At 34.4% G+C, this 25975-nt stretch overlaps 2 protein-coding genes across 3 annotated transcripts in view; one reads left to right on the forward strand and one right to left on the reverse strand.

Annotated features, from left to right (window-relative positions):
* Positions 1–25975, forward strand: part of LOC105148923 (uncharacterized) — a 256440-nt gene that overhangs the window by 98807 nt on the left and 131658 nt on the right. The window lies entirely within an intron of this gene.
* Tis11 (Tis11 zinc finger protein) overlaps positions 8688–25975 on the reverse strand; it is a 36309-nt gene continuing 19021 nt past the window's right edge. Inside the window, exons 2-3 of one of the 2 annotated variants that reach the window (XR_015547628.1) lie at positions 12183–16701; positions 8688–11939 (exon numbers count right to left, since the gene is read on the reverse strand). Coding sequence is in view for 1 of the 2 variants with exons in the window: in XM_011060984.2 (XP_011059286.2) it covers positions 15535–16701 (1167 nt within the window). In the remaining variant the exon portion in view is untranslated. Of the gene's footprint in view, positions 16702–25975 lie in introns of both variants that reach the window. The other variant, XM_011060984.2, reaches the window with a different exon arrangement.

Below are 25975 nucleotides of genomic sequence, written 5' to 3' on the forward strand. Positions count from 1 at the left end.
GGAATATGGGGGAGAAGAAGAGAAATAAGGAGAGAAGAGAACGAGAGAGGCGAAGGCGAGTCAAATGTTAGCGAGTGCACAGCGCGATGGAACGTCTTTAAGACCAAGGAGGGACTTATATAAGAAAGCAAGATGGCAACCGGTTGTCCCTGAGCCGCGACCGGCGTTTATTCGCACATTTTTATCTATTTTTCGAGCAGGCCAAAAAACTCCGCGCAACCAGTTCGGTCGACGGCACACATGAGCCCGTCCATCGCGAACGCCAGAGAGATTTTTCTTTCTCATGCTCGTATATGCGTTACATATTGTTAACCAGGAGTGTCAATGTTCCGCGAAATGCTGTGCCGAACGTATCGATTACAATGATCGTAGTCAACATTGATGTTAATGTCGAAGATATCAATCTTTTATTAGAGTGTTAATATTTATAAAGATATATAAATATATATATTTACAAATATTTATATCTTACTTACTTATATCTTTTACTTTCTGTAAAATTCAGACATATTAAGTCTGTTCTTCTCAGCTGAACTTTTTGCACCACATTCATCTTTTCTTCTCTTTTTTTCCTGCAACGTAGAGAATGGTGCAAGAAGCTCAGCTAAAAAGAAAAAACCAATTGACTTCGCAGTAGCCACCTGATTTTTTACTTCATTTTTAACTACCCGGATAGCAATGAAAATTTTCAAATTTATATCTTGGTCTTAATACATTGGAACGTAATTTTGTTGAAACATGAATAATTAAGGCATTGTTCTTTTCCATCTATTACGTTATAGAGTCACAAAGTTAACATTAACGTTAGCATGAAATGTCTCGATAACGTTCAACCTCGCCTCCGCCAGCGAATGACAACAAGCACTATACTGTTTGCCCATCACAGATGTCTATTCTCATTTGCATGTGCATCTGGAAGTATTGAGTGTCCCATTGTAATTTTCGTACAAATACAAATCACTCGTTCATCCCGTAACGTAATATTGAAATAACCGACTGCCCGCTCTCACATCATCATCCAATGAGCACACACGTCCAATAGTTTGTTCTGTCTGTTTACCCTCATGTGACGACGCTCGCGCGCATCTTCGTTTGTGTCCGTCATGTCAACCTGAGAAAAGAATGTATACGTTCGATGTACATGAATCGATATTTCGATTCGCGGTCACCGTCATCGACTTGCTCATTCGATTTTCCTTCGTTTTCTACGTGGAAACGCGATCCGTTTATCGATGTCTCTGTTTGAGTAATTTTATTGATTTCTTTCCGATAGCCTTCTGCTACAAACATATCGAGTGAGAGAAGAGAATTTGTTTTCAAAGAATTCTCTTCATTACGTAAAGTTACCTATTAAAAAAAGACCTCTTATTATATTCTATAATATCATATATTTTACACTTAGAGTATCATGTTGTATTTTTGCACAAAGTCTACTTGTTTAATTTAAGATACATCTCATGTTTATGTCATTTCAGATAGACAGAGAAAAGGAGATAATAAAAGAAAATTAATCTGTTACGTAAAAAAATAATTTTTAACATTTTCTCTGTGCAGATATATCTTTTTTCGGAATTTAAACAATCGTGTGTTCAATTAAATATCCCTAATATACAAAATGATTTAAATACAGTTGTGATTTCGAACATCTGTTTTTTTTTTCCTTGTACAGTTGCCTTAATTATACGTTAGCATTAGTAATTTTCTACACATGTACTGAAAAATATAAATAGATAATTTTGAAATGACAGAGATCGTAATTATATATTTATCATGTGAGTAAGGACAAACATTTTGCGACTCTCTATAAATACTGTCAAGTACGAATGACACTAACAAGTACTTATGATATGATTATTAATCTTCATCTCATAAAAATACAGCTGAAATGACATAAACATGAGATTTTAAAAAGTATTAAAAACAATATGAAAGGTTTGCGGCCAATGCTCTAATTCATTGAAGCGTGAAATAATACTAATAATACTAATAATTCCACCCATTCGTAAACGTGCATTCGAAACTACTAGTCATTGTTCAAATGTCGATGTTGAGTTAGTTATCTTGAACGTTACAAATTACATGTAATTACAACGAGGTTTTGCAACCTCTTTGATTTCCTTGCATTCGTTAATTAACCTAAATGCCGAATTCTCTTTTATCTACCGCAGTCACTGAATTTGTAGTTCTTCATGAACAAGCTTGAGAATTTTACAATACATAACGCAATAAAAGAAAACTCTATGTAGAAGAAAAACTTGCTCAAGCGGTAATTAAACTGACGCGTATTCTTATAGAAATTTAATAGCGACCAAGTAATCACGTATTTTAAATATCAAAATATAATATATTGTTAACAGTACAATGAAAATAAGGGATTAATTGGCCAATATTAATATTAAATTTCTATAAGGATGAGACTATAAAAAAAAATATCGACGCGCTTGAAAAAAAAAGCTGCACTTTCTGATATCGATACGGCCGTTATCACCAGAAACGCTGCAATTTCTGATATCAATACGGCCGTTATCTCGAGTAATTTGAACCATGTTTAGACAATCAAGATACGTGGTTTATGTAATTCTGCCATTAAGACGAGGTGCGCGTATACACCCGGACGTTAAAGGCGCATAGACGGCGCCGCAAAATTCGCTTCGCGTCGTGTTGTTACGCGTTTCGTTCGCCGTATGAAATTAGCCTTTCGTGGAAATTACTCGAATTCGAACTCACCAGTCCTTTTAAATTAACGGTAGTTTACGACACGTAACCGTCACTCGCACACTGCGTGCACCGCTCCGAGTAATACAGCGTGCAATTCTCGAGAGTGCAATTGTACACCGTATACGGTAATCCTAATTTAACGTTCCTAGCAGAATTCGCAAGATTCGCACTTTATAAGCTCAGAAACTCGCTCCAACGCCAGGAAGTGAAAAAATTACGGCACATATATAAAATGAGAAACGGTTTTTAATAACGAAATGTTAATTTCAGACTCCCGAATTAAAGCTTCTGCAGTAATATAGCTGTCTTTCTGATTATACCCTTTAAAGCAAAAGATGCTCGCAATCCTTTTGGCGCGAGTTTAAGAATTACGCGTCTGCAAAAATTTGCAATATCGATTAAAAGCCGTCCGTAGTGGGCCGGGCCATTTCGGAAACCGGACGTATTTCGAAAACGGGAGTAAATTTATTACCTGTTCCCGACTTTTTACGGACAGTAAAAACAAGGTATACTATTACTCCGCGGGCAATTCCTACAGTGACGGCAATCGGTTTCTTACGGCGACTTTGCCAGCTCTGGCGGCGTAATTATAAATTCTTATTAACTTTATGTCGTAAAAACGCGCGTACGTGTGCGTCTTTCATTAACTTTGAGCAATCAGAAATGTGAGGAAGGTAAAAAGAACCGAAGAAACCGGGAGATCCTTTAACGAGATCATTTATAAGAAAAACACCATTCGCGTAAGTGTAAAAATGAAGATGGTCTCGTAAGTTATTGGCATCTCACTTCAAACATTAATACATATCGCCGTTTATACTCCACGAGGCACAGGTTTATAAATATAATAGATTATAATATAATAGATTTATATTATAAATATAATAGATTTTGCAACAGATTATGAGATTATCTACGTTTTACGCGACGAGAGAAAGTATATATAAGAATAAATATTAAATTCGAATAAGAATTAATAATTAATATTCGATGGTATTAATGAGAAAGCCATATTACTGGCTAATTAAATTATAAAATTATTATATATTAAATTATATAATAAATTACCGTCTAATTTTTCTTCTTCAATTTTTAACACTACCTTGATAGAGAACCAAAATATCCTAATATCTCATATACCTGCGAATATACCTGTGCGGTCTGAGATTCTTTCTATTCTTTTTTCTCGGTCTGTAACCGAGTAACCAAGTAACCAAGCGACCAAGTGGCCACGCACCACGGACTCGCGGGATGGATGAGGGGGAGAACGAGATAAGAGAAGAGACGGTTGAGCATAGAGAGAAACATGTAAGAATACAGAGATGGCCTTAGACTAAGGGCTACGAAGAGTAAGAAGAGACGCAGGCAGAAGAAGAAGAAGAAGAAGAAACACCGACGGCGAACGGCCGTGGCAGAAGCCCGAGAAGAGGAGCACGAGGAAAAAGAGCGATGGAGGAGGTTAATGGCCTCTGGAACACAGCTGTGATAAAGAGCCGGGAGTAACGCAGTAACGGAAACCACAGGGAATTTGAACCAACATAATGTTTACAGTGACCGAGGTGTTGTACTCTTTCGTAGCAGAACAAATCACTGCATATAATAACGAAGTACAAAAGACATTGAAATGTTGAAAAAAAGTTTAAGATGTTCAAAAAATTAGTATTTCAAACTACAAATTGAAGAGAAAAAGATCGAACCGAATTGAATCTATAATCGGGTAAAAATTCTCGAGATTGTGAAAGATATCATATTTTATTATATGGCATGCAATATCCTGTTAATATCCTGTTTTATTTGCATGAACTTCGAAGGCACCTATTCGAGATGAGAAGCGGAGGAAGGTGAGATGAGCTATCTTTTTGTTTTCGGTTGCCCGCTCGTCCTCACCAATCTTGCTCTCTGTCCACTTCTTGAATGTCGACAATCGGACACCGGAAAGGTCGACAACCTGCGCAGGAGATGCTGCTACGAAAGGGATGAGAGTAAAGGGATTTTTGGACAATTAAATTCTATATAATTGTGAAGAATAATATTTAAGTTTGATCTTTAATTAACTAATTTTAAAGAAATTTTAATTTAATGATATTTAACATTAAAAGTAGCAGAAAAATATAAGCGTGTGTAACACATTATCCAAGAAAAATGCCTAACGTAATTAAGGACACCACCTATTATATATTAAATATACTTCTCTGTTTTATAATAATTACTAAATCATAAAATTAACTGTACATTTTGTACCATACTTAATCCAATTTGCTTCAGTTTCTATCTTTCATTTTTTTTTGGTTCAGAAGTACGGTGTTTAATTAAACGTTCTCGAGAAACTGTTGATTTCTAGATCGTTAAATCCATTTCGGCAAATCAATTTCGAAGCAGTCTAACGTCGTAACCGTCGCTAATTAGATGCCGTTTAGAGACGGATCTGCTAATAGAAATCAACCTAATACATTCAGATTCGTTATACGTTAATGCACTGCATGGCGTGGCCGAGCACTGCGCCCACGTTAAGTGTAACCGGATGTGCAAACCGTACCAGCAAGCCTTGGAACGTGACTCTCGCGCGCGACATGTCAGAAACTTCTCGAATACCGTTTTGAAAGATCCTTTCAGCTAGCATTGGCGCCTAAATATGTATAATAACTAAACGTATAATTTGCACTCGAAATATAACATCCGTGATCGCATTACCCATTCAATCTTTTGTTTCTAAACTAAAACGATATTTAATTTTTACTATTTTTATAATAAGAGAAAATTGAGAAAAATCTCTGTTTTTAATGACAAAAGCATAAATTGGCGCTGATATTTAAATTAAAATTAAATGAAAAATTATAAAGCTGAATAGTATGTACTCTATCAAGAATCTTTTATACAGAGTTCTATGTATAGATTTCATCTAGTTTTCGCGTTGGCTGCGTTTCATTATAATTACGTACGAAACAAGTATACGCACAGCATTGATTAAGACAGTCTTAAATTAGTTAAGTACCACCGGGTGATAAACTCGCAAATTAGGTCTTTTTCTGCATAATCGTTGGTGGCAGGAGCAACGAGACCGGAACGGTCAGGGACGGCGAGCAAGGACCTGATATGATCGAGGATAACGCGTCGTTGCTTATAATCACTGACGTGATAATTCGCGGCGTGCTTTATGTTTAGTTCAATTATGTATAATAATGATGTTTAATTCACCGATGAATGACGCATCGCGTGGTATTACACCTTGTAAGTAAAACTGAATTTATAAACACGCAAATATTGTTAGTAGTAATTAATTCTGTTAATCAGTATACGATTACTGTTAAAGATAAAAAGGAAGAAAATAAAATCAAGAGCATAATACATAATTATAGAAATTTTTTAAGCACAATACGTAATTATAGAAATTTTTTAAGCATAATACGTAATTATAGAAATATAATTTTATATAATATAATACAAAATAATGCAAAACAAATATATCACACATATATAAGCGTTCCGCTACTATTCGTCTAATTATGATATCAATAAAACATCAGTATGATATACGTATAATTCGGAACATCATTAATGTCATGTAATGCTGTAAATTTTACTAGAAGAGTCAAATTTTAAATTTTGCATTAAAATGTGTCATTCTGCATCTTAGGATGAATTAAAACGCATTTTTCTTTCAAGTCATATATATTATTTATAAATAAATAAATATATTGCGCAATGTAGAAGTAATGCATCACGCAATGTATTTACACGTGAAGTTATAATTATAATAAATTTACGTTGCTCGCATTTCGAAGAGAGAAAGGTGTGTGCAAGAGGCGGAAAAGGGGTAAGAGATGGAATGCGATTAAATGTTGACTGCGAGTGTAGCCTTGTATCTACTCGCCACTGAACGAATTCAGTTAAATATTATTACGTTATACATAAAGATTCGTAAAAATGTTTTGACGTAAAACGTGACGTTTCTCGACTTTACAACCGCATTCGCGTCGTCAATGTAAAAACGCATACTTGCGGAATGCTGTCCATTACAAAGCCTGTGCATGACGGTGGACCAGTCGCGTCGCTTTTCTCCGACTTTCATTTCACTTGCAATCTTATCATGAGGTCCGCATAAATTATTTTAATTGAATTAAAAGAGATCCGAATTATCACAATATTATTTTTCATTTTATATTAAAACTTGAATAGAAATGTAAAAGGAATATACATATGGTATCTCTTTTAAAAAAAGATATGCACATAATATTTTCAGAAAAAACAATACAAAGAGACACAAATATATATATATATATATAAAACAGACGATTTTCGTTTGTACAATTCGCAATTAGCTTATTCTTAACGAGGTTCAATAATCTCATTAATTCAGACATCATTGTTCAAATGAGGAGTGTGTAGCAATAAAAACGCTAATGAAGGAGCAACGAGACGGTACGAATAAAAGCGAACCCGTCAACGATTTGTCAGCCAATTTTAACGATAATTTGCGTATCATTGTGCTTGATCGAATCATTTGGATGCGCATATTGTTGGCATGTAAAATATTGCTATAGACATTCCACAGTCGGCGAACTTACGTCAGGCAACTGTTTAACTAATCGCAAACTAGGAAGCTACGCTGATTGACCTTGTGACGTCGTTCTGTTCGAGAATGAGAAAATGAGCTGACGTAGCCTGCAATTCGTCAATGACGTCGAGGTTAATACAGGATAATAGATAAATCAATCGGAAGCCAATCAATGCCAAAGCGATCAGCACACCATGGGATATTAAAATAACGAATCGTTCATTCTTCGATATAGTTAATAATCGGATCAATATTCCGTTGTTGACTCCTATTACTAATGTCTGTCACAGGAATTATATACTACAGACAACCATCATTACTTTTTGCGCAACTATATATTGGCTGAAGATATTTCTGATCTTAAAAGTTAATCTAAAATAATTATTATCTGGCATATTTTTTTATACATAGATAAATAAATAACAAATACTAAGATAAATATTAAAATTTGAAGTTGTATACTTTATTTTCACTGAGTTAAGATTAAAAAGTGCAAAATCTTATCATTGATTGGAAAGCGGATTTAATTAAAAATTAATTGTTAAGGAATTGTGATAAGACACTCAAACTCTCTCTCAAAGAAAAAGGAAAATTATAAAAAGATAGAAAATATGCTGCTTACAAAACTTATCGTTTAAATATAAAAATATTATCATTTTACTTACCTCATGTTCCGACTTTATTATTGTAAATCTATCCAATGCGACAATAAAATGAGTAATTAATAAATAATAATAAGACTCTATACATATAAAACAATGTAATACACAAAAAGGGTAAATAGCCAGTAATATATAAAAGAACTTTAATTTAAATTAGCATTAAAAATTCATATAAACAATTACAATTAATAACATAATGTGTGTGTTTATATTGTTTTATTTTTAATGCTAATTTAAATTAAAGTTCTTTTATACATTACTGGCTCTTTGCCCTTCTTGTGTACTAAAATGAGTATTATTATTCGGTATTTCCATAGATCATTTATCAATAATCATTTATCAAATAAAAGTTTCATTACAAGTTGTTACGAACTATTTAATGACGAGCTGATTATGATGTACTATAATATAAATATATGAATATTATAAATAGTTTAGAGAAAAACTAAAGAATATATTATGTTTGTAATCAAAAATCATTTAATTAAAAATCATTTTGTAATTCTTATAATCAATAATAAAAATTTTCACATATGTATCATAAATATCGTATAAAACGAATTTAGAAATAATATATATAAAATAAAAAATATAAAATCTAATTTAAAGCATTAATATTTCAAATTAAATTGAAAACAAGGATATATGAAATATAATTTCTTTGTCTTGATAAAGTATGAAAAATGTACATATAATTTTAAATGTATCTATTATCTTCGTGGAATGGGAAAGTCAAAATAACAACGTCGATCTCATTATTTTGTAATAATAAAATGTATTAAATAGATAGTTGGCAATACTTATCAAACTACATTTTACGTTTCCGTGTGTTACATGAGACTTCAACTCCGTATACTCCGTGTATACCGAGCGTGTTATTTTTTCATAACAAAACAAAAGAAAGAAAGATCATCGGGGAGAGGAAACGATCGGCTGAAAGTCTCGAAGTGGAAAATCCGAAAAAGTACAAAATAAAAAATACAAATCAAATAATCGACACACGTTATCCTCTCTTTCGAGATCTCTCTTCGAGACAAACGGCACTCCGATTCCTTTTCCCGTTACAATTCTTTTTATAAGCCCGCGAGTCCTCTGACAACGAAAATCTAAACGCATTTCACGGTTATCATTGGTTATATGGTCCCATTGTGGATTAGACCGAAGCCGTTTGAGAATACCCGTTTAGAGACAAATCTATCCTACTTTCGTAGAATTTTCAACGATCGCCAATCGTCCTTGACTCTAGTCAAAAATTTCGTTTGTCTATTTAAAATCAATTTCCTGTCACGGAAGAATATATAAAGTCAAACGAATTCACGACTCAAACAAATCAAATGAAGTTTAAAAAAGGAAAGAAAGAAATGGCGATCGCAATATGTATAAATTCAGAGTAAAAAAAAAAAGGAAGTAGACCAGAACTCTCTGCACGAGTGAGACTCGAACGACTTCCGCCAGCCTATCAATTGGCTCCCATTGTTTCATTTCGATTGTCGCACAAATCTATAATATATATTTAGTATGTATCACCGAAGACACTTTTCTTTTCACAGCTGAATATCTTGCGCGCGAGAGAATATCTTTTTCCCGCGCGCGAGGATAATTGGCCGTGTATCACATTTGAGGCGTTAAGTATACGCGAAAAGCTTTCGCTTTCCTCTCTGTTTTTCGCTTTCGCCATGCCTCCTGGCAGACATTTCTGGCCAGGAAAAAAATGAATTGCGCTAGCCGACGAAAGGAAATCGGAAAAGAGACTCGGAAGCGTTACAAAGGAAGAAACGGGCCGCGAAAACGTACGCGGGATGTCTGTCGCGCATATATGTATGTTGTACATATGCATGTGTGTATGTGTACATATATTTACAATATACACACACACACACATACACACTCTACGTGTACGTATGTGTGTATTTGTGTGCACAGGCGGGATATATCGGTTTCCTCTGAGAGCCAAGAGATCGACCTGTTTCACATTACATCGTAACGCGCATTTTATATATAGCGTGTATCTAATCTGTGAAGATCGCAGTATAAAATATTATATAAATATATAAATACTTGATTGAAAAAATAAATATATTAAATTAAAAAAGAGACATACACGTAAGGTAGATTATTTGTTACTTTTAATTATTTTATTCTTAGATATTTAGACGCAGAAAAATTAGATATTTGATATGCAGGTCAAGTCTATAGGAGGATATAAACGCGAGGCTGGCTGGATACATGTATTGTGGAATCCATCAATGTGTCCGAGCTCGAGTACAATTAACCCTTTAGTTGCGATACATGAAATAATATTTTCCAAGTTTGCAATAAACGAAATAGAAATGCACCGGTACGACATAATTATATATTGCTCAAATTTACTATTTCCCTAGCTAAATTAAAATAATTATTTCACAAATTAATAACAAATAAGAACTTTAGTTAATTATTTATTCCTAAAATTATATATTCGCTTTTATTATCAAGCTTCCTAGTTAACGTTCTGAACGTTATGTATGTATATTTGGCAACCAAGGGGTTAATAAATTGATTCACTTAACAAAAGTTCACGGAAGAGTATATATTAATAATTATTCAATTAATTTCAAAGAAAAAATTATATATCGATACACTAACATCAAAATATTTTGGGTAAATCTTAGGGTAAATCAAAATTTATGAAATTTATAAGGTATTTTTTTAAATGAAAATAAGCTAAATATTTGGCTTTATCTTCCGTGTTAAGTGATGTAACGAATCTTATTCTACAAGTAAGTAACATACGAGAATAAGAGATATCGAACTCAGAAAATAATTTTTGTTCGAAAATAATGATATACTTAACTTGCAATAATTTAAATAAAAGAAAATATTAAAAATAAAATTTGTTTAAAAAAAAGTAGTTTTTTAAGTTCGGTAATGCCGATCTCAGTGACGAAAACAAAAATGTTTCCACTTTTTGCGGTTCCGCGAAAAATGAAAAAAAGGAAACAAAATATTTGCATGCATTCAATTCTATAAAAAAAAAAAGAATTTTAGCAGATCCAGCTAAAATCAAAGATAAGTGAAAAGACTCGAGAGATCGGCGATTTCCGATTCGTTCGATAATTAGAATCGAATGCGGCGTCTCGGAACGCATTTTCGGGACTCCAATCGTCCAGCCGCTGTGCTTCGATCAGGACGCCGTCGTCGCTTCCATGTGCTCTCGGCGACGATGTCGATCGCGAAACGTATGTCTCTTGGACATATGCTTGGCCTCGCGATGAACAACGTCGAATATTTATAATTTTCTTTTCTATAAAAGACTGACAAGAAGTTACTTTTTGTACGTACTTTTTCCCGGTCCCTCTGGTCCTCTTACGAGGCCTGGACGTCTTACAACTCGTCTCTGCGTAAGGAGAGACTTTCACTCTCCGCGTCTGTCTCAGTCTGTCCTCGTCCCACTCTCTCTTTTTCTCTCTCTGTTTCCGTCCCCGATTTCTAATTGCACGACTGGCACAACGGTGAAGATTGAAGGCGTTATTTTAGCAGCGTTTCAATTGCATTTTCCCTCGAGTAAAGAAACTTGCACACTTCGCAATTAGGTACGTCATGCAATTAGTGTTAAATATGATTTCACAATTATTATTTAAAAACTAAATTTTTTTCTTTTCTGGTCTAGCTTTTCTATTTCTTTTCGATTTTATTGGACATTTCTTCAAGTTCGAATTTTAAATCGTCTTATTTTGTACATTATGTTGTCTTATTTGAATTTAGTTAAAAGTTGATAATCTTAGCGTTAAAAAGTTATCATTTATTACTAAATGTTGAGAATATACAGTGTCCAAAAATGAATGTTTATTAGAGGTATATCGAAACAATATTTTTTAATAATATATTTGTACGCGCTGCAAAATACTTTTAATACATTCTATGATTACCTTAATTTTTCACATTTTAATATTTCTAAACAAGATAAAATGTAACTGTCACTCATAACGCCTTCAATTAAGGGAAGGGATAATCTTCATATTTCGTTCCTGTAAGCAATAATAGAATTTAGTTTTTTTTCCGATTTTCGCATTGACATGCACTATCCTTTGCCGTTCGTATCTTAGAGATTCGTGCTTTAAGATTTAAAGAAATTTTTTAATCTTTTTAGCAAATTGATTTTAGCAATTAATTTTTCTATGAATAAAATCGCGTTTAAAAAGGAAGAAAATTACAATAAAAATCAGAAAAGTATGATTCCAATATAATAGAATCAAAAGAAGAATAAATACCATCATATTCATCGATGTAAGTTTCAGTTCCTGAAACTGCATGTCTTAATTACGGTTGACCAAAAGACGAGCGGCAAGGAGAGGTAATGGATGTCAGTTCGAAGATCAAGTCGGAAGTCGCGACTAAATTCCATTGCTGTCAATTAAAGCGTTAATAATACGAATCATTTGCGTCGTAAAACGTATCGCTAATAATTTTGAAGTTCTATATATAGCGCGAACTATATACAATTGATTACAAAGCACAGGTTTTTTTGGTTTAGCGACGACGGTAATGAGAGATATGGAAGTGACTGAAAAGGAATGATTGTTGCTAAATAGAATAGATATGCCGATGAAAATAATAATAATAATAATAATAATATATAATAATAATAATAATAATAATATATAGTAATGTGACACGGTAGTAGCAATATATTAGAACACCGTCGATATCGCTTGCGATCGGGTGGGTTTTATGAATAGGAAGCACTCGCGTTTATTTGTATGAAATAAAGGAAAGAGAAGTAAAGAGGCAACCGGCAGAACTTTTCGTTCGTTGCTGGAAGCATTGATTATGAAGTGACATTACTTGCGAATAATAATAATATAATGATACAGCGATAATTATAATAATTAGTTAATAATTAATAATAATAAAAATAATTATATTAATAATATAATAATAAAGTAAATCTATAATAACAAAGTTGCATCCAAATATAAATTAAACGAAAACATTTCTCGTATAAGCATAAGAAAGAGTTCAGCGCTTATATACAGAATGATATCGATTTTCGAAAACCACGTCAGTTTGTAGGCGCTCGTATTCTTTTTTGTAATAATTATTAATTCACGTCGAAGCAACGCGGGGTCGGCGTTTTCCCGTCGAGATTTGCAAGCAACGAACTTTTACACAATTTTTTTTCAGACTTGTGTCTCGAACGAAATGTCACAAAATGTGAAAAATGTCTCTTCGAGAAATCACGCGGCCCGCGCGAACATTCCGACTTCCGCCTCTCACGCTATTTTCTTTCTCTTTCTCTCATTTATTCATTCATCCTTCATTCAATCTTGCTCATTCTTCTCTCTCACGCATCTTTATTCTTTGCATTTTTATTATTATAGCATATTTTTTTATAATAGTAAATATTTCTATATGCAATAATTACCACATTTTTTAATATAGTATTACAGTTATCACATTTTTTTGTTGGGAAAGGGCAATACATACGAAGTAAATCGGCATCACCATAGCTCTGTCGTTCGCGCCGAAGTGAGTCTCTCTCTCTCTCCTCGTCGCGATCATGGGTGCAACATATATCATTAAATATGTAACATATACATGTATATATATATATAAAAAAAATGAAAGGCAAAAGTCAACGAGCTTCGCGACGAGAAAGAAGTATTTTCTTTCATCCGAGAAAAAGGAAAACGCCAGTCGAAAATCGACATGAGCGTTTTGGATAATTCAATCACACAAAGTATTCTATATATGTTCTTTCTCGATATGTATGTGTGTGTATGTGTCGTGTATTATGTATATATTTTATAAAATATATACATATAAAATATAATTATTTTTTCATACACTTGCCCAAACGCAACACATATCAATCATACTGTTTCTTTCTCATTATTGTCCAGTTTATTTTTTTCAACTTTCTCTCTCTCTCTCTCACACACACACACACACACACGCACGCACGCACGCACGCACGCACGCACGCACACATACATATATACATACACACGCTCTCTTTTAATATCATCGCCATTCTCTCCCATCTTTCATACGTATAGCCTATTCATTGTGATATGGAAGACAATCGAAGTTTATAAAAGGCACTCACTTGTACGATCGGAATCACTGGAAACGACGTCGAAGTGTGAATTTTTCGAATATTTTCAAAAGAGAAAGGTCTAATTATCTGCCCGCTTCTCATACGATTTTAATAAAATAAAATAAAAATAAAAATCCTAAAACTATTCTACAGTCTCAGCTTTACAGTCCATTTGTGAAAATTATCAGGAACAAAACCTTTTGTTCTAGCAAGAGCATGGATGTTGGTTTTAAAACAGAATCGCATACACGTACAACAATCGTAATATTGAAGCGTTCACGGTTCATGTTATGCGAGCATAAAACAAGCGGAATTGAAACATATTGTCATGAATTCATGCCATTAATTGGTTTCATTTTTCGATGATATGCTATACATTTCTCAGGATCAATGAAACCGATTGCGATAAAAGTGGCAATCATAAAACGTATTCAATAAATATAATTTTGTGATGACCGCTTTTGCAACAAACGACGCCGTTTGCAGTGCGTTAATTGACTTCACGCATCTCTCTCTTTCTCTCTCTCTCATTCATTCACTCATTCGCTCACTCATTCACTTTGTCATATACTCCTCTTCCACTCGCTCTTTCTCTCTTTCGTTCTTTCGCTCGCTCGCTGGAGTGCTTATTCTCCTTTCACTCTCGAGACAACTTTCCCCACCCTTCCTTCTTCGGAAAAGAAACTCGACAAAACGTAATCGTATATGTTATTTGGATATTGCAACATTTACCTGCCCCGGATTTAGCGTGTTGCTGTTTGTAACTCGAAAATCCAACGGAAGAAGATGACGGACGCAGACAGTGGGTTCGTGGGGACCGTAAGGCGTAATGAGGATCTACCAAGTGAGATCAATAAACAACTTGCTCGGAGGAAAGTCACATTTCGGAATAAATTTACGCTTGGTGTCCTCTGGCACCCACTGCATCTATCCACAGAACCCTCTCTCTCTCTTTTTTCTCATATCGTCCTCCAACCATTTTCATATTCGGGCTTAAACGAGCAGACTGAGACATCCGGGCTGATCTCACTTTTCTGCTAAAAAGTCACTCGCGTCTAACGATATGCGTCGAAAAGAATATCTAAGAATATGAGAAAGAAGAAAAGAAAGAAAGAATATTAGATGATAAATATGTATCAATAATAATATGATAATATAATATATGTAGTAATATAATAATATATTACAATAGTACGATGATATATATGAAGATTATGGTTATAATAATATATAAAAAAGAAGAGGAAAAGATGCTAGTTAAAAGATAATGAAACCTGACGTGTGCCTAAAATGCTTCTCAGGAATACGACCGATGACGGATAAGGGAAAATCGCATCACGCAAACTTCTATCTGCGTAAAAAAGAAAAAAGACGTCAATTCCGTCATGAACAGAATTCATTGTAGAGAAGCTATCGCCCAAATCTCGAGTCAATTCACGTGAAAACTTCTCCTTTTTTATTCCGAACGCGAGACTCGTCGAGAATTCGCGTCTCTCTTCTTTACGGTTCGCGCGGCGACCGCTCTAGATCTTGAGATTATCGAAGTCGCCCAGGGTGCTGCTGATCCTATTAAAGACCGGCAACCTGGATTCCGTGTTAGGTGACAACGGGGAGGGAGTTCTGGGTGTTACCTCATCGGACGCGAGGGGACTGCATACACCATTATTGCGCGGGCTCGGGCTTTGTCTTGAACAGGCGAGCAAACTGAAGTCTTGACTATAACTGAACGGTGTCGTCTGCATATTCCCGCATGAAAGCGTCTGCTGGCTGCAATCATCACTGAAGAAGCTCGCCATGGAGTTCGTTGGCGACTGACTGAGGCTAGACGACGGCGAGACTGAATCAGCGGAGCTGCCGAGCGAGAACGTCGGGCTAAGATTGAGCGGTTTCGGTTTTGTCATTACCGTATTCACGGCGTTCACCGGACGAAGTACCGCGTGATGATGATTCGTGGCCAAGCTCAGAGACGATGTTCGCAGCAACGGTGGCTGATTGAAGCTATTCGCGCTGGTGGCAGCAGTACTACCGAGACTCAATGAATTCGTTCGCATGAGGTTCGACGTAGTGGCAGCGGCCGCCGCGGCCGCAGCCACGTGCGACGACGCGGCAAGTTGCTCGAATAAGCTGACGTTGACGCTGACGTTATTGGCAGTGGCATTGTTGTTCGCGGCGGTACCGTTGCCAGTCGCGGATGCTACCGCAGCGGCAGCCGCACTCATCAATGGATTTAAGCCCACTATGTTAGGCTGCGTTGAGCCCAGCTGGGCGCTCACCTTCTGATTGTGGATACGAGCTTCCTCGAAATTGTGGATGAAGTGACAGCGCGGTCCATATGGGCAAAAGCCAATCGTGTGGAAGGTGCGGCACAGCTCGGTCTTGTACTTTGGATGACGTGCCAAGTTGCGCAACTCGCCATATCCATGCGCAAACTGGCATTTATCGCCGTACTTACATGAGCCACTCTCCTCATATGGCCGGCAGAGTTCTGTCTTGTAGCGCGATGTCGGTTCGCTCACGCTACGGTCCAGTTTTCGATGTTGTTCGATTAATGTGGTCATCAAGGAGGTGTAGCTGCGTTTCAGAGGCGCGTGTCCATTGCCGACGTTGTTACCGCCAGTAGTCCCGCCATTCGTGCTGTTCGTCGTTGTTGGAGATGACGAAGGATCCTTCGTCTTAGTCGAGGCTGCATTCTGTAATCAAAAAGAAAAAAAGCGCTTTCAGTTAATTGTACAATTCCGAAATTGCAGCGCGCGAAATTATTCGCGCGCGACACCGCGATGATAGACGCGTTATCGGGTGGACGGAGAGGTTGTCGCGCGGGTAATTTGATCTTAAAATGGCTGCGAGGAGATGATAACTGAGGCTTGGCAATTTGGCGATGTCATCGTGACGGCAAGATAGCGTGTCGAATAGACCGGCAGTGGACTGTCGCTGACATGGTCGTTCGTTTCAATGGGAACTCAAATAATATGTCTTTTGCTAGAAAACGGAAGGTAGACGTTGCGACAGAGACTTATGCAAGTGCTAGATGAACTTTGGGAAGATTCGAAAGTGCTGAAAGTTCATAATTATATCTAATTGTAAGTGTAACGCTTTAACTCGACTTTCACTTTATTTTTCAAGAAGTTTCTCATGCATATCAATATTTGAACTTGCATGATTACATTAAATTAAACTAAACTGATGTGCTTAATTCAATATAGAATTTATTACTGATTTTACAATAAGTATTATTTGTTAATTTATGCAATATTATTCTTATTACATTACGTGAATATTACTTTCGATAACTCACAATATTTATACGATTGCATAAAATTTAAACATTTTTCAAAAATTATTATTGTTAAAGATTAATTTAATCAAATGCCGTTAATTGATATTTGTAAAAATATACAATATTTTATATAAAATTTAATGTAATACAAACAATGCACGCGAACATCTTGACTTTGATATTATCAATTAAAATAACGAATATTTTTATCGAGCAAACACGTTACACAGTTCAACGCACTAAAATGGACTTATAGACATATCAATCATATTACAGACATATCAATCAGCCATAATAAGATCTCATTTATAGTCCTTATCTCTCCTCAACATAATCAATAGATAATAGAAAACAGAAAATAAAGAGAGTCCGCAGATAAAACCGTAGTGTGTCTTGAGTGATGCCACTTCAACTGTTATTGCAACAATTAGTTCCACAAAGTTATTTTGTTTAACCCAGATCTCTCTTCCACTGCATAGACAATATTTTTCTTAACTTCGATAAAAATGAAGATAATCATCAGATTCTAGGTGTAAAGAACGATAAAGTCTGTTAAAAAATAATAAATCACGATAACTGAAACGCAAGCAGGAGCCATTTATGAAGCAAAGTAAACATTTTGTTTATCATACTGGATAGAAATTTGATTGATTGCAAGAATTTTTCTGAGTTTTTACTCGAATCAATATTTCTTACTTTTAAATCGGTTAAGTGAAAAATATTATAAAATACTGTTCAGTATAATAAAGCATTTCAATTTTTAACTATCTTTCAATTCCAACAAATATACGTCCCACAAACTATATATTATTTTTCATATAATCTTGAAAAAAAATAAAGGATACGATAAAAGACCGTTTACAGTTAAAAAGTAACAACATTTTTATTAAAGAGCTAATCTAATTCTGATACGATATGTTTCGCTATTAAGGGAATATCATCGAGATATGTGTATGTGTCTAAAATACGGAGTGCATATCACATTGGATATAAATATCACATTGGAACGATTCATTCATTATACTGTCAACTAATTCGATACGGTCTTTCATAAAGATTGATGCACAAGGAACACAAGTAGGGTTCTAGTATTCTACTTCCTCGAATCCTCGTGTAGTTTCTCTTGATGACTACAATTCCTATTATTGTCGAGCGACTACACGCTTCTAGAAGTTATGTTTCATTAGGTCACTTGATTCATTACACGAGATGTATCTCTTTGAAAAAAAAGCATTATCATAAATTATGTGGCGCCAACTTTATGTGAATGTTCAATGCGCTTTTAGAATTTACGCGATGTATTTTAAGAACTATGAAATTTTTCTCAATATGCATTCAAAATTAAGCAAAATTTTAAAATAAATCACATAATAAAATTACATTTTAGATCCAATAAAAAATAAATTAAATATTTAAAATATTAGCTAGATACGTGTGGAAAATTTTAGAATATTACTATGTAACTATCAGCAACATGAGTATTCATATGTTAATGAATAATGTTCTTTTTCAACATTTACGCAATGTTGCGAGCTGATGATACGATAAGTCACGTAAAGTATATGAGTATAATAATCATATGTAGCCTGACTAAAAAATAACTTGAGCGAGACGTGACGCATACAAAAAAAACCATGTAGCGATAAATAACCAATCCAATATATCGACGTCGAGGAGCACTAAGATTCATAAATTTTTTTAAGAATTCTTCATAAAAAGAACCTATCTAAAAAGAACATTAGCGTAGGAATGCAAATTTTGTGTTACTTAATCAACATTAATAATAAAAAAAACGAATATAATATTTTCCACGCTTTATTTTTTATAAGCAATAATTTAGCATTATAATAATAGCATTATAATAAAGCATTAATTTTACCACATATAATATTAACCATTTTAGAACATCTAGATGTTATCATGAAGATATTATCATCTCTCGTAAAGATCCCACCAACTAAGCCTTCAATCTTATTTATATCGCGCAATCGATAGATGAGATTATCAAGATTTTATTGTATTATATTGAGAATCAGAGATCAGAGATTTTGAGGACGATAATTTTCCTTTTAGCCACTTTACTGTAGAAAACAATGAAAACGGGACTGATAGTAATTATCGCAGAAAAATCGAGTAGTCATAGAATCTATTAAATTTTTAACACGATTTTGTATATTATCAGATTTTATAATAGATTATTAATTCAATGAAAAACGATTAGATTCTTATAGCCTTTCGTGAAGATGTAAGTTCTTATAATTTGTCGCAATATTCGTTGATTATTAGCAATAAATTGCAGAAGCTGAGCAAACTCTTTCTGAATTTGCAAAAAACAGACAGTTCACAACAAATCATCAATACACAGTACAGTCGTGATCATCTGAAAAGAATTATTTATAACACATCTTTTATGTAATGTATTATTTAAATATATGACGAATTTATATTACACACGATATGTGTTATCTTTACAAATAAAATGAGAATGTCTTACAATACTATTGATAATATTGTCTGTCTGCTTTATGATTTTGCTTAGATTTTGCTATCTAAAGTGCAATAATGCAATCTATTGGCAATAAACGGCGAATATTGCGACAAACTAAAAGATATCGTTATCACGTAACTTTCTTCTATTTTGTCTCGTCCCAGACGACATGGTACTAATTACTAGTTACGCGCTCGACGAGAGAATAAATATGCAGAAAAAATCCGACGTTTTCCCGAGCGTGAGATCGCACGAGGGAGGATTCACGAGAGCCTGGAAATTTCCACCAGCACGTGCGCATACGTGCCAGAGCAAATTTGTTTGTTTCATTTGTCGGTACGCGAGCGCAGAGCACATACACATGCACGCGCGCAGAAGTAACTGCACATACTACTACTTGTCGTAATTATTCCCACGTAGCCTCCGCATGTTGAAGTGTGCGTTTATCGTAAGAGCACAGATCGTCGGTAATCGTTCACACGCATATACGCACGCCTATTTTATCGTTCACGCGTGCGCGCGTATAAGTACGCATAAATCTTCGTGTCACACGCACATACGTACACCGACAAGAATATATCGCGTATCTAATCACGCCGATTTGCGCATTCTCCGGAAGAATATTATCTATTTTTGATATTCGTAGTGATGTTAAGGCGGAGTCCTACGGACTCGGAATCGTTCTGGGCAAGGAGCGATCGTTATTGCGAAAGTATGGAAGATTCATGCTAATCAATGGCTACGTTTTTCAATAAAATAGTAGCTTTGCAACTAATGTGAGATTCTTTAATGTGATTGGTTTATATGTTTATAAATCCAGGAACTGAGGGCAACAAGAACCAAGAATCTTACAACATTTGTTGCAAAACTACTTTTTTTATTAAATACAATCAACTTGTACTGGTTTTTATTTTTAAAATATTAAGAATGTTACATTTCTTTAAGAGAAATTAAAGTTGGTAAAGAAATTATTCTCATTTATAATTGTTACGCTCCAAATAATTATGTATTTGACTTGACAGCCATAATAATTTAAAACTGTGTTAAATTAAACAGGAAATAATCGTTTTTAGTCGTGCAATTCATGCTACTTGCTTCTAGATAAATTATCTATTAATATTAGACAATATAATTAAACATGTTTTTTTTAAAATTTTTTTATACTTTGATGAAAAGTTCTTTATGTATTCAAAGTAAAATAATATTTTTCGTAAATTTATGATTTCTAAAACAGGTAATTAAATCTTTTAAAATATCTTATATAAATTTTTTACATACATAAAAAAATATAAAATGTAGGTTAATATTTTTTATTAAAATAAAAAGAAAAAAGAAAAAGATATAGTTTAGAATCTTTTTCCGGAAATAGATTCTGCCAGTTAAAGTACCGTATATATTTCTAGCACAGACTTTTGACTGTGTATGTTCCATAGCGCTTATAGTGAGAGGAAGTACTGCCTACATCGGTAGAAGAGAAAAAATAAACCGGTTGGATTTTCTTCATAGATGTTACGATCCTACGAAGCCGACGACGTGTGGTTATGAGCGGCGTTTCCTCCGCCATCGTCGATGAATCACTATAATAGGCTAACTCGTCTCGAAAAAGCATGGCGTAAACTGTGTTTTCAATTATTCCAAGGCGAACGTGCGACTCTGCAAATTTAATTTTCACTCACGTTGCGAAGTTGTGACACACGTGACGAGTCCATTCATCCATTTTGCTGACAAAACGTGAGGCCAATAAAAACAGAATCTATTTTTAAGCCCATTCTGAGATATAAAGCCACTTGAACTTGAACCAAATTATTTTGACGCATGAAAATATGATGATATTATGAGATGAAAGTGCATTAAGCATTTAATATTTTCCTTTCTTACAGGCAAAATCTATTTTTTTTTTTGAAAATTTTATATTTTTTAATTTGTATTTTTCACGAAAAGATATCGTTTTCAAGTGCTTTGTATCTTATCAATTTTTATTTATCAATTTTTACAGCTCGATACTCGATACTAATATCAGACTTTGAAATTGCTCATTTATTCGTGAAGATTTCATCAGTTTTGGCTTTTAGCTTGGTCTAGTTTAATTTAAAACCATATTATACAAGAAAATATATTCTTTTAGAAAAACCAAAAGAAATTTTGTTTTTTTGTAAAGATCTTTTTTTCTATACTTTTCTATATCTTCTGAAGATATAATTGAAGATAATTTGTTTCTTCCAACTATAATGTATAATCTAATTTTATTTAGTTTTATTTATTCTTATCTGCATTCTTCAAATGTCATTACTTTGAATGCGTAGAACGACACCGGCAGTAGGTATGTTCAATTATAGCCGCGCGTGTTACTACTATAGTTCCGCTTTATTTGCTGTCTTACTCACATTGCGAACTTAATATTCACATCGCGCGTCACATTCCGCATATCGAATGTTGTGAACAATGACGATTATTTAACCGTCTCTATTTGTAGATATCGAACTTAACAGCCGGGGTAAGTTAGTTTTGCGAAAGTGGCGTGATGCGCGCGACTCTCCGACACGATATATGTATGATTCATGAGCATTTATATGCCAGGGCCAACGGAAAGATTATTTTTAATGCCTTTGCGATAATAGTTACGGATTTTCAACAAAGAAACGATAATTCCTATGTTCTTGTATTCTTGAAAGTAAATAAAAAGTGATAAAGCATATCGCGTCGCGTCCTTCTTGTTCCATTTATGCAATTGTAACGAATAATAAAATATGATTATTGCGAAAGATTTCATATAATATATCATGATTAATATTATTATTATTATAATCCTTTTTTTTTCGACAATTATTATGGCGTTTTTCACTTGAAATCGTCAATAGACATTCGAAATTTAAAGTGCCTGAATTAATTAAGATAAACAAAGTTTTGTCAAAGTTCAGCGATAAAATTTATTTAAATATGCTTCAGCAATGAGAGTCAAATATCTTATCTATTACGTAAAATACATAAAAGCTGTAGTGCATATTCATTAAGTTTTTATTTTAGAAAATTTTATTTCTGTGTTACGCGTGAAATAACTGCAAGCTATATCTTTTCATAATTAAACATTTTCATAATTCAGAAGACAATTAATTTTAATGAATCTTTTATAATGTAAGAGTAATTTTTGTGAATTCAAGTACATTATTATGCTCTTTGTTGGATCTCGGTATGACTGTTATAACTATAGAAATGTCATAACTGTCCAATAATGTCGAAATCACATGAAAGACGTTAATGACAATACGTGTCGAAGTAGTTCTTCCGTGCGAAAATGACACGTGCCATTTCGAGAGATCAAAAGCGGGATATGATAGGTCAAAGGTGAACTCGTCATTCAGCGTGGAGAAATTTGCCCGTTAAGATCTTACATAAATTGAAAACGAACATCCCTTTATTAAAATGCACATAAAATACTCATATTTACAACGTTTGATTCGTTTGAAAAAAAAAAAGAAAGAAAAACGAAGGTTTATGTATTGTGCTTTCACTTTATTCTAAGGAAAATAAAAAAAAACGCGCTCAATTGCTTGAAGAATTAGATATTCAAGGTCGGTCGACAGTGAAAGTACGTTCGTGGATCGAAGTGTTAATACATGATTGTTTAAATCACGATACATATCATCGCGATATTTTTTTGATTGCGTACATTTAGAAGAAACGAAAAATACACATAAAAATCAATTGTTAAAAAATACGTTTTAATAACGAAGAATTTAATAATTTCGTAAAGAGATGTCAGATACTTATATTTTATTATATAAATATTATCGACTGTTAGTAAAAGTCATCCATTTTTTATGAGGTAAATCGTGAATTGAGAATTAATTAACAGCTCGAAATGAAATAATATATAAAAAAGATCTGTACGTAATAATATATAATATGTTCCACTTAACTATAAGGATTATAATATTTAATTATATCTTTCAACTGGGAGAGAAGACGTGACCGCGCTCAATCATTTCACGGCGCGTACTCGCGTTAGAAGAAATCGCGCACGTACTCGCGGGTTAAGAACGTGGATCCCGAAGGTCAAAGGTGAAAGTAACGTGGAGAACGAGGCAGAAGAATCGAGATGGGGGGAGGGAGAGGAGAGAGAGAGAGAAAGAAACCGACTAAAGAACGAGCATGGCGCCGGCCGGTCGACCGACTGAATGGAACAGCGGCGCTTCGCGCACTGATTCTTACATAAGTACTGCGCGCGGCGCATCGTCGGAACTCCTAATTATTCTAATTATTCGCTTGTCCGGTATAGAACCCCCGACATCTTGAATTCCTATGTTGATCGCCAGCTGTCTGTCCTTTAGCCCAGCGAACCTTGCGCTTTTATAATCGGCTGTAAAAAACATCCGTTCCCTCCTCCTGCCTCGTTATCTTGAGTGCATTAGCAGAGCCTCATATACATTTGCATTATCTGCATTCTCTCGTTTTAATCACACGTACTTGTATTACTCATGACGCTTATTGTTACAACTACGATAATTCAACCTGCGATGATTCAATATCAAATATATATGTATATATAATATATATACATACATACACATATACATAAAAAATATATATATTTTTTATATATTATGTATTATATAAAAAATTTCTTGCTGCATCGTCGATGTGAATTTTCGCAGTTAGCTCTTAAAAATTTTGTGTTATAAATCAATTTATGATATAATTAAAATAACTTATTAATAATAACGTTTTGCTCCATTAAATTCAGAGTTACATTGAAATTCTACTTAATTACACACGAAAAACCGGCAGATTCGATTATAATGCGGTATGCTATGAACACTTTTCGTTACTCGCTCAACGTCGTGCTCGACTGCGATTGACCTTTCGTTTGGATAGACTTTCAACGGATAGCAAGCAATGTATTTGCACGCGCGAATTGTGCACAGCAATGGATTGACAATGAGTATTGATCGAAATCAATTAGATCGATATTGATCACGGGCAAGAACAATGTGAATTTTGTTCTATCTTCAACTGTCAACTGTTTTAAAAATAAATTGTTTTCTTTTCCGTTAATTATAAGTCATAATTATGATATAGATTTTAATCTTGCATTCTAAGATTGCATTCTAATTGCATTTCTTTTCCATTTTTTACAAACAATTCTTACATTCATATACGACTCCTCGCAATTGTACTTATTCTAATATAATGCTTCGAAATAATAAATAAATTACTTTTTTCTTCTCGCTCTCTTTCGCTTCGCTGACATCCCTGACGTGTCTTTTCTTTCTTCCTCGTCATTGACGAACAAAAGAAACACAAGAGAACCGGCGAACATTTCGCTTTCCGACCCAGAAGAGCGTGTCGCCCCTTGAAACTCTCCTTCGTCCTTTTTTACAAGTTTCTCGCGCATAAAGCGTACGATGCGAAAACAAGCCGCGTTACAAGTCTGAAAGACTGCATACAAATTTCAGTAGCACTTTTGATAAGTACATGAATTATCTTCTGCATGAAAGTCCTGCAATTTCTTCAAATCGTTCGTAGAAGATCGAAAATAAACAACAGATGATTTTGAGCTGTTTATAATTCATCAGCTATAAAAGATTATATAAAAACTTGAGCCAAACAACAATAAAAAATGTTGATCAATAAATAAATTTAAATATAGAATTTATCTGAATAGAATTTGTAGATGTCTACTGAAATTCTTTTCAAATTATAAAATAATTTATTTACATTTAGAACGCCTCTAAAATTAATATATGCATTCTCTAAAAGTCAGATAGAAACTCGGAAATGCTACTATCGAGAAATGATATTTAAATGCCAAATCTTGCCCACTGAAGTCGATATGCGCAAATTATCCAAAAGTTACAGTTCCACTCGCCACGCATTTTTTTTCACCGAGCTGCTTTGCGACGCACAGTGGCGGCTTACGGGGAAAAAAAAGTTACGATTAGCATTCGCCAATACGAGAAGTGCGGCTTTCCACTCTACTTCCTCCGTGAACCTTGCACGGTGCACACGTATGAGACTGACTGATCGGTGCGCGGTGAATAAGTGAGAAATATGAATCACGGGCTGGGTGGGTTGCGAAGAAACCGCACGCGGAAAACAGAGTGCGCCTTCGTACCATAACAATGCGCAGCTTAGTGCACTTCGCGCAATTATCTCGCGCGCGAGCGTGTCGTATGCACAACAGCGAAAAGTGAAAGTACGT

Source organism: Acromyrmex echinatior, chromosome 15, assembly GCF_024713525.1.
Source record: "Acromyrmex echinatior isolate Ae372 chromosome 15, ASM2471352v2, whole genome shotgun sequence".
Taxonomy (NCBI): domain Eukaryota; kingdom Metazoa; phylum Arthropoda; class Insecta; order Hymenoptera; family Formicidae; genus Acromyrmex; species Acromyrmex echinatior.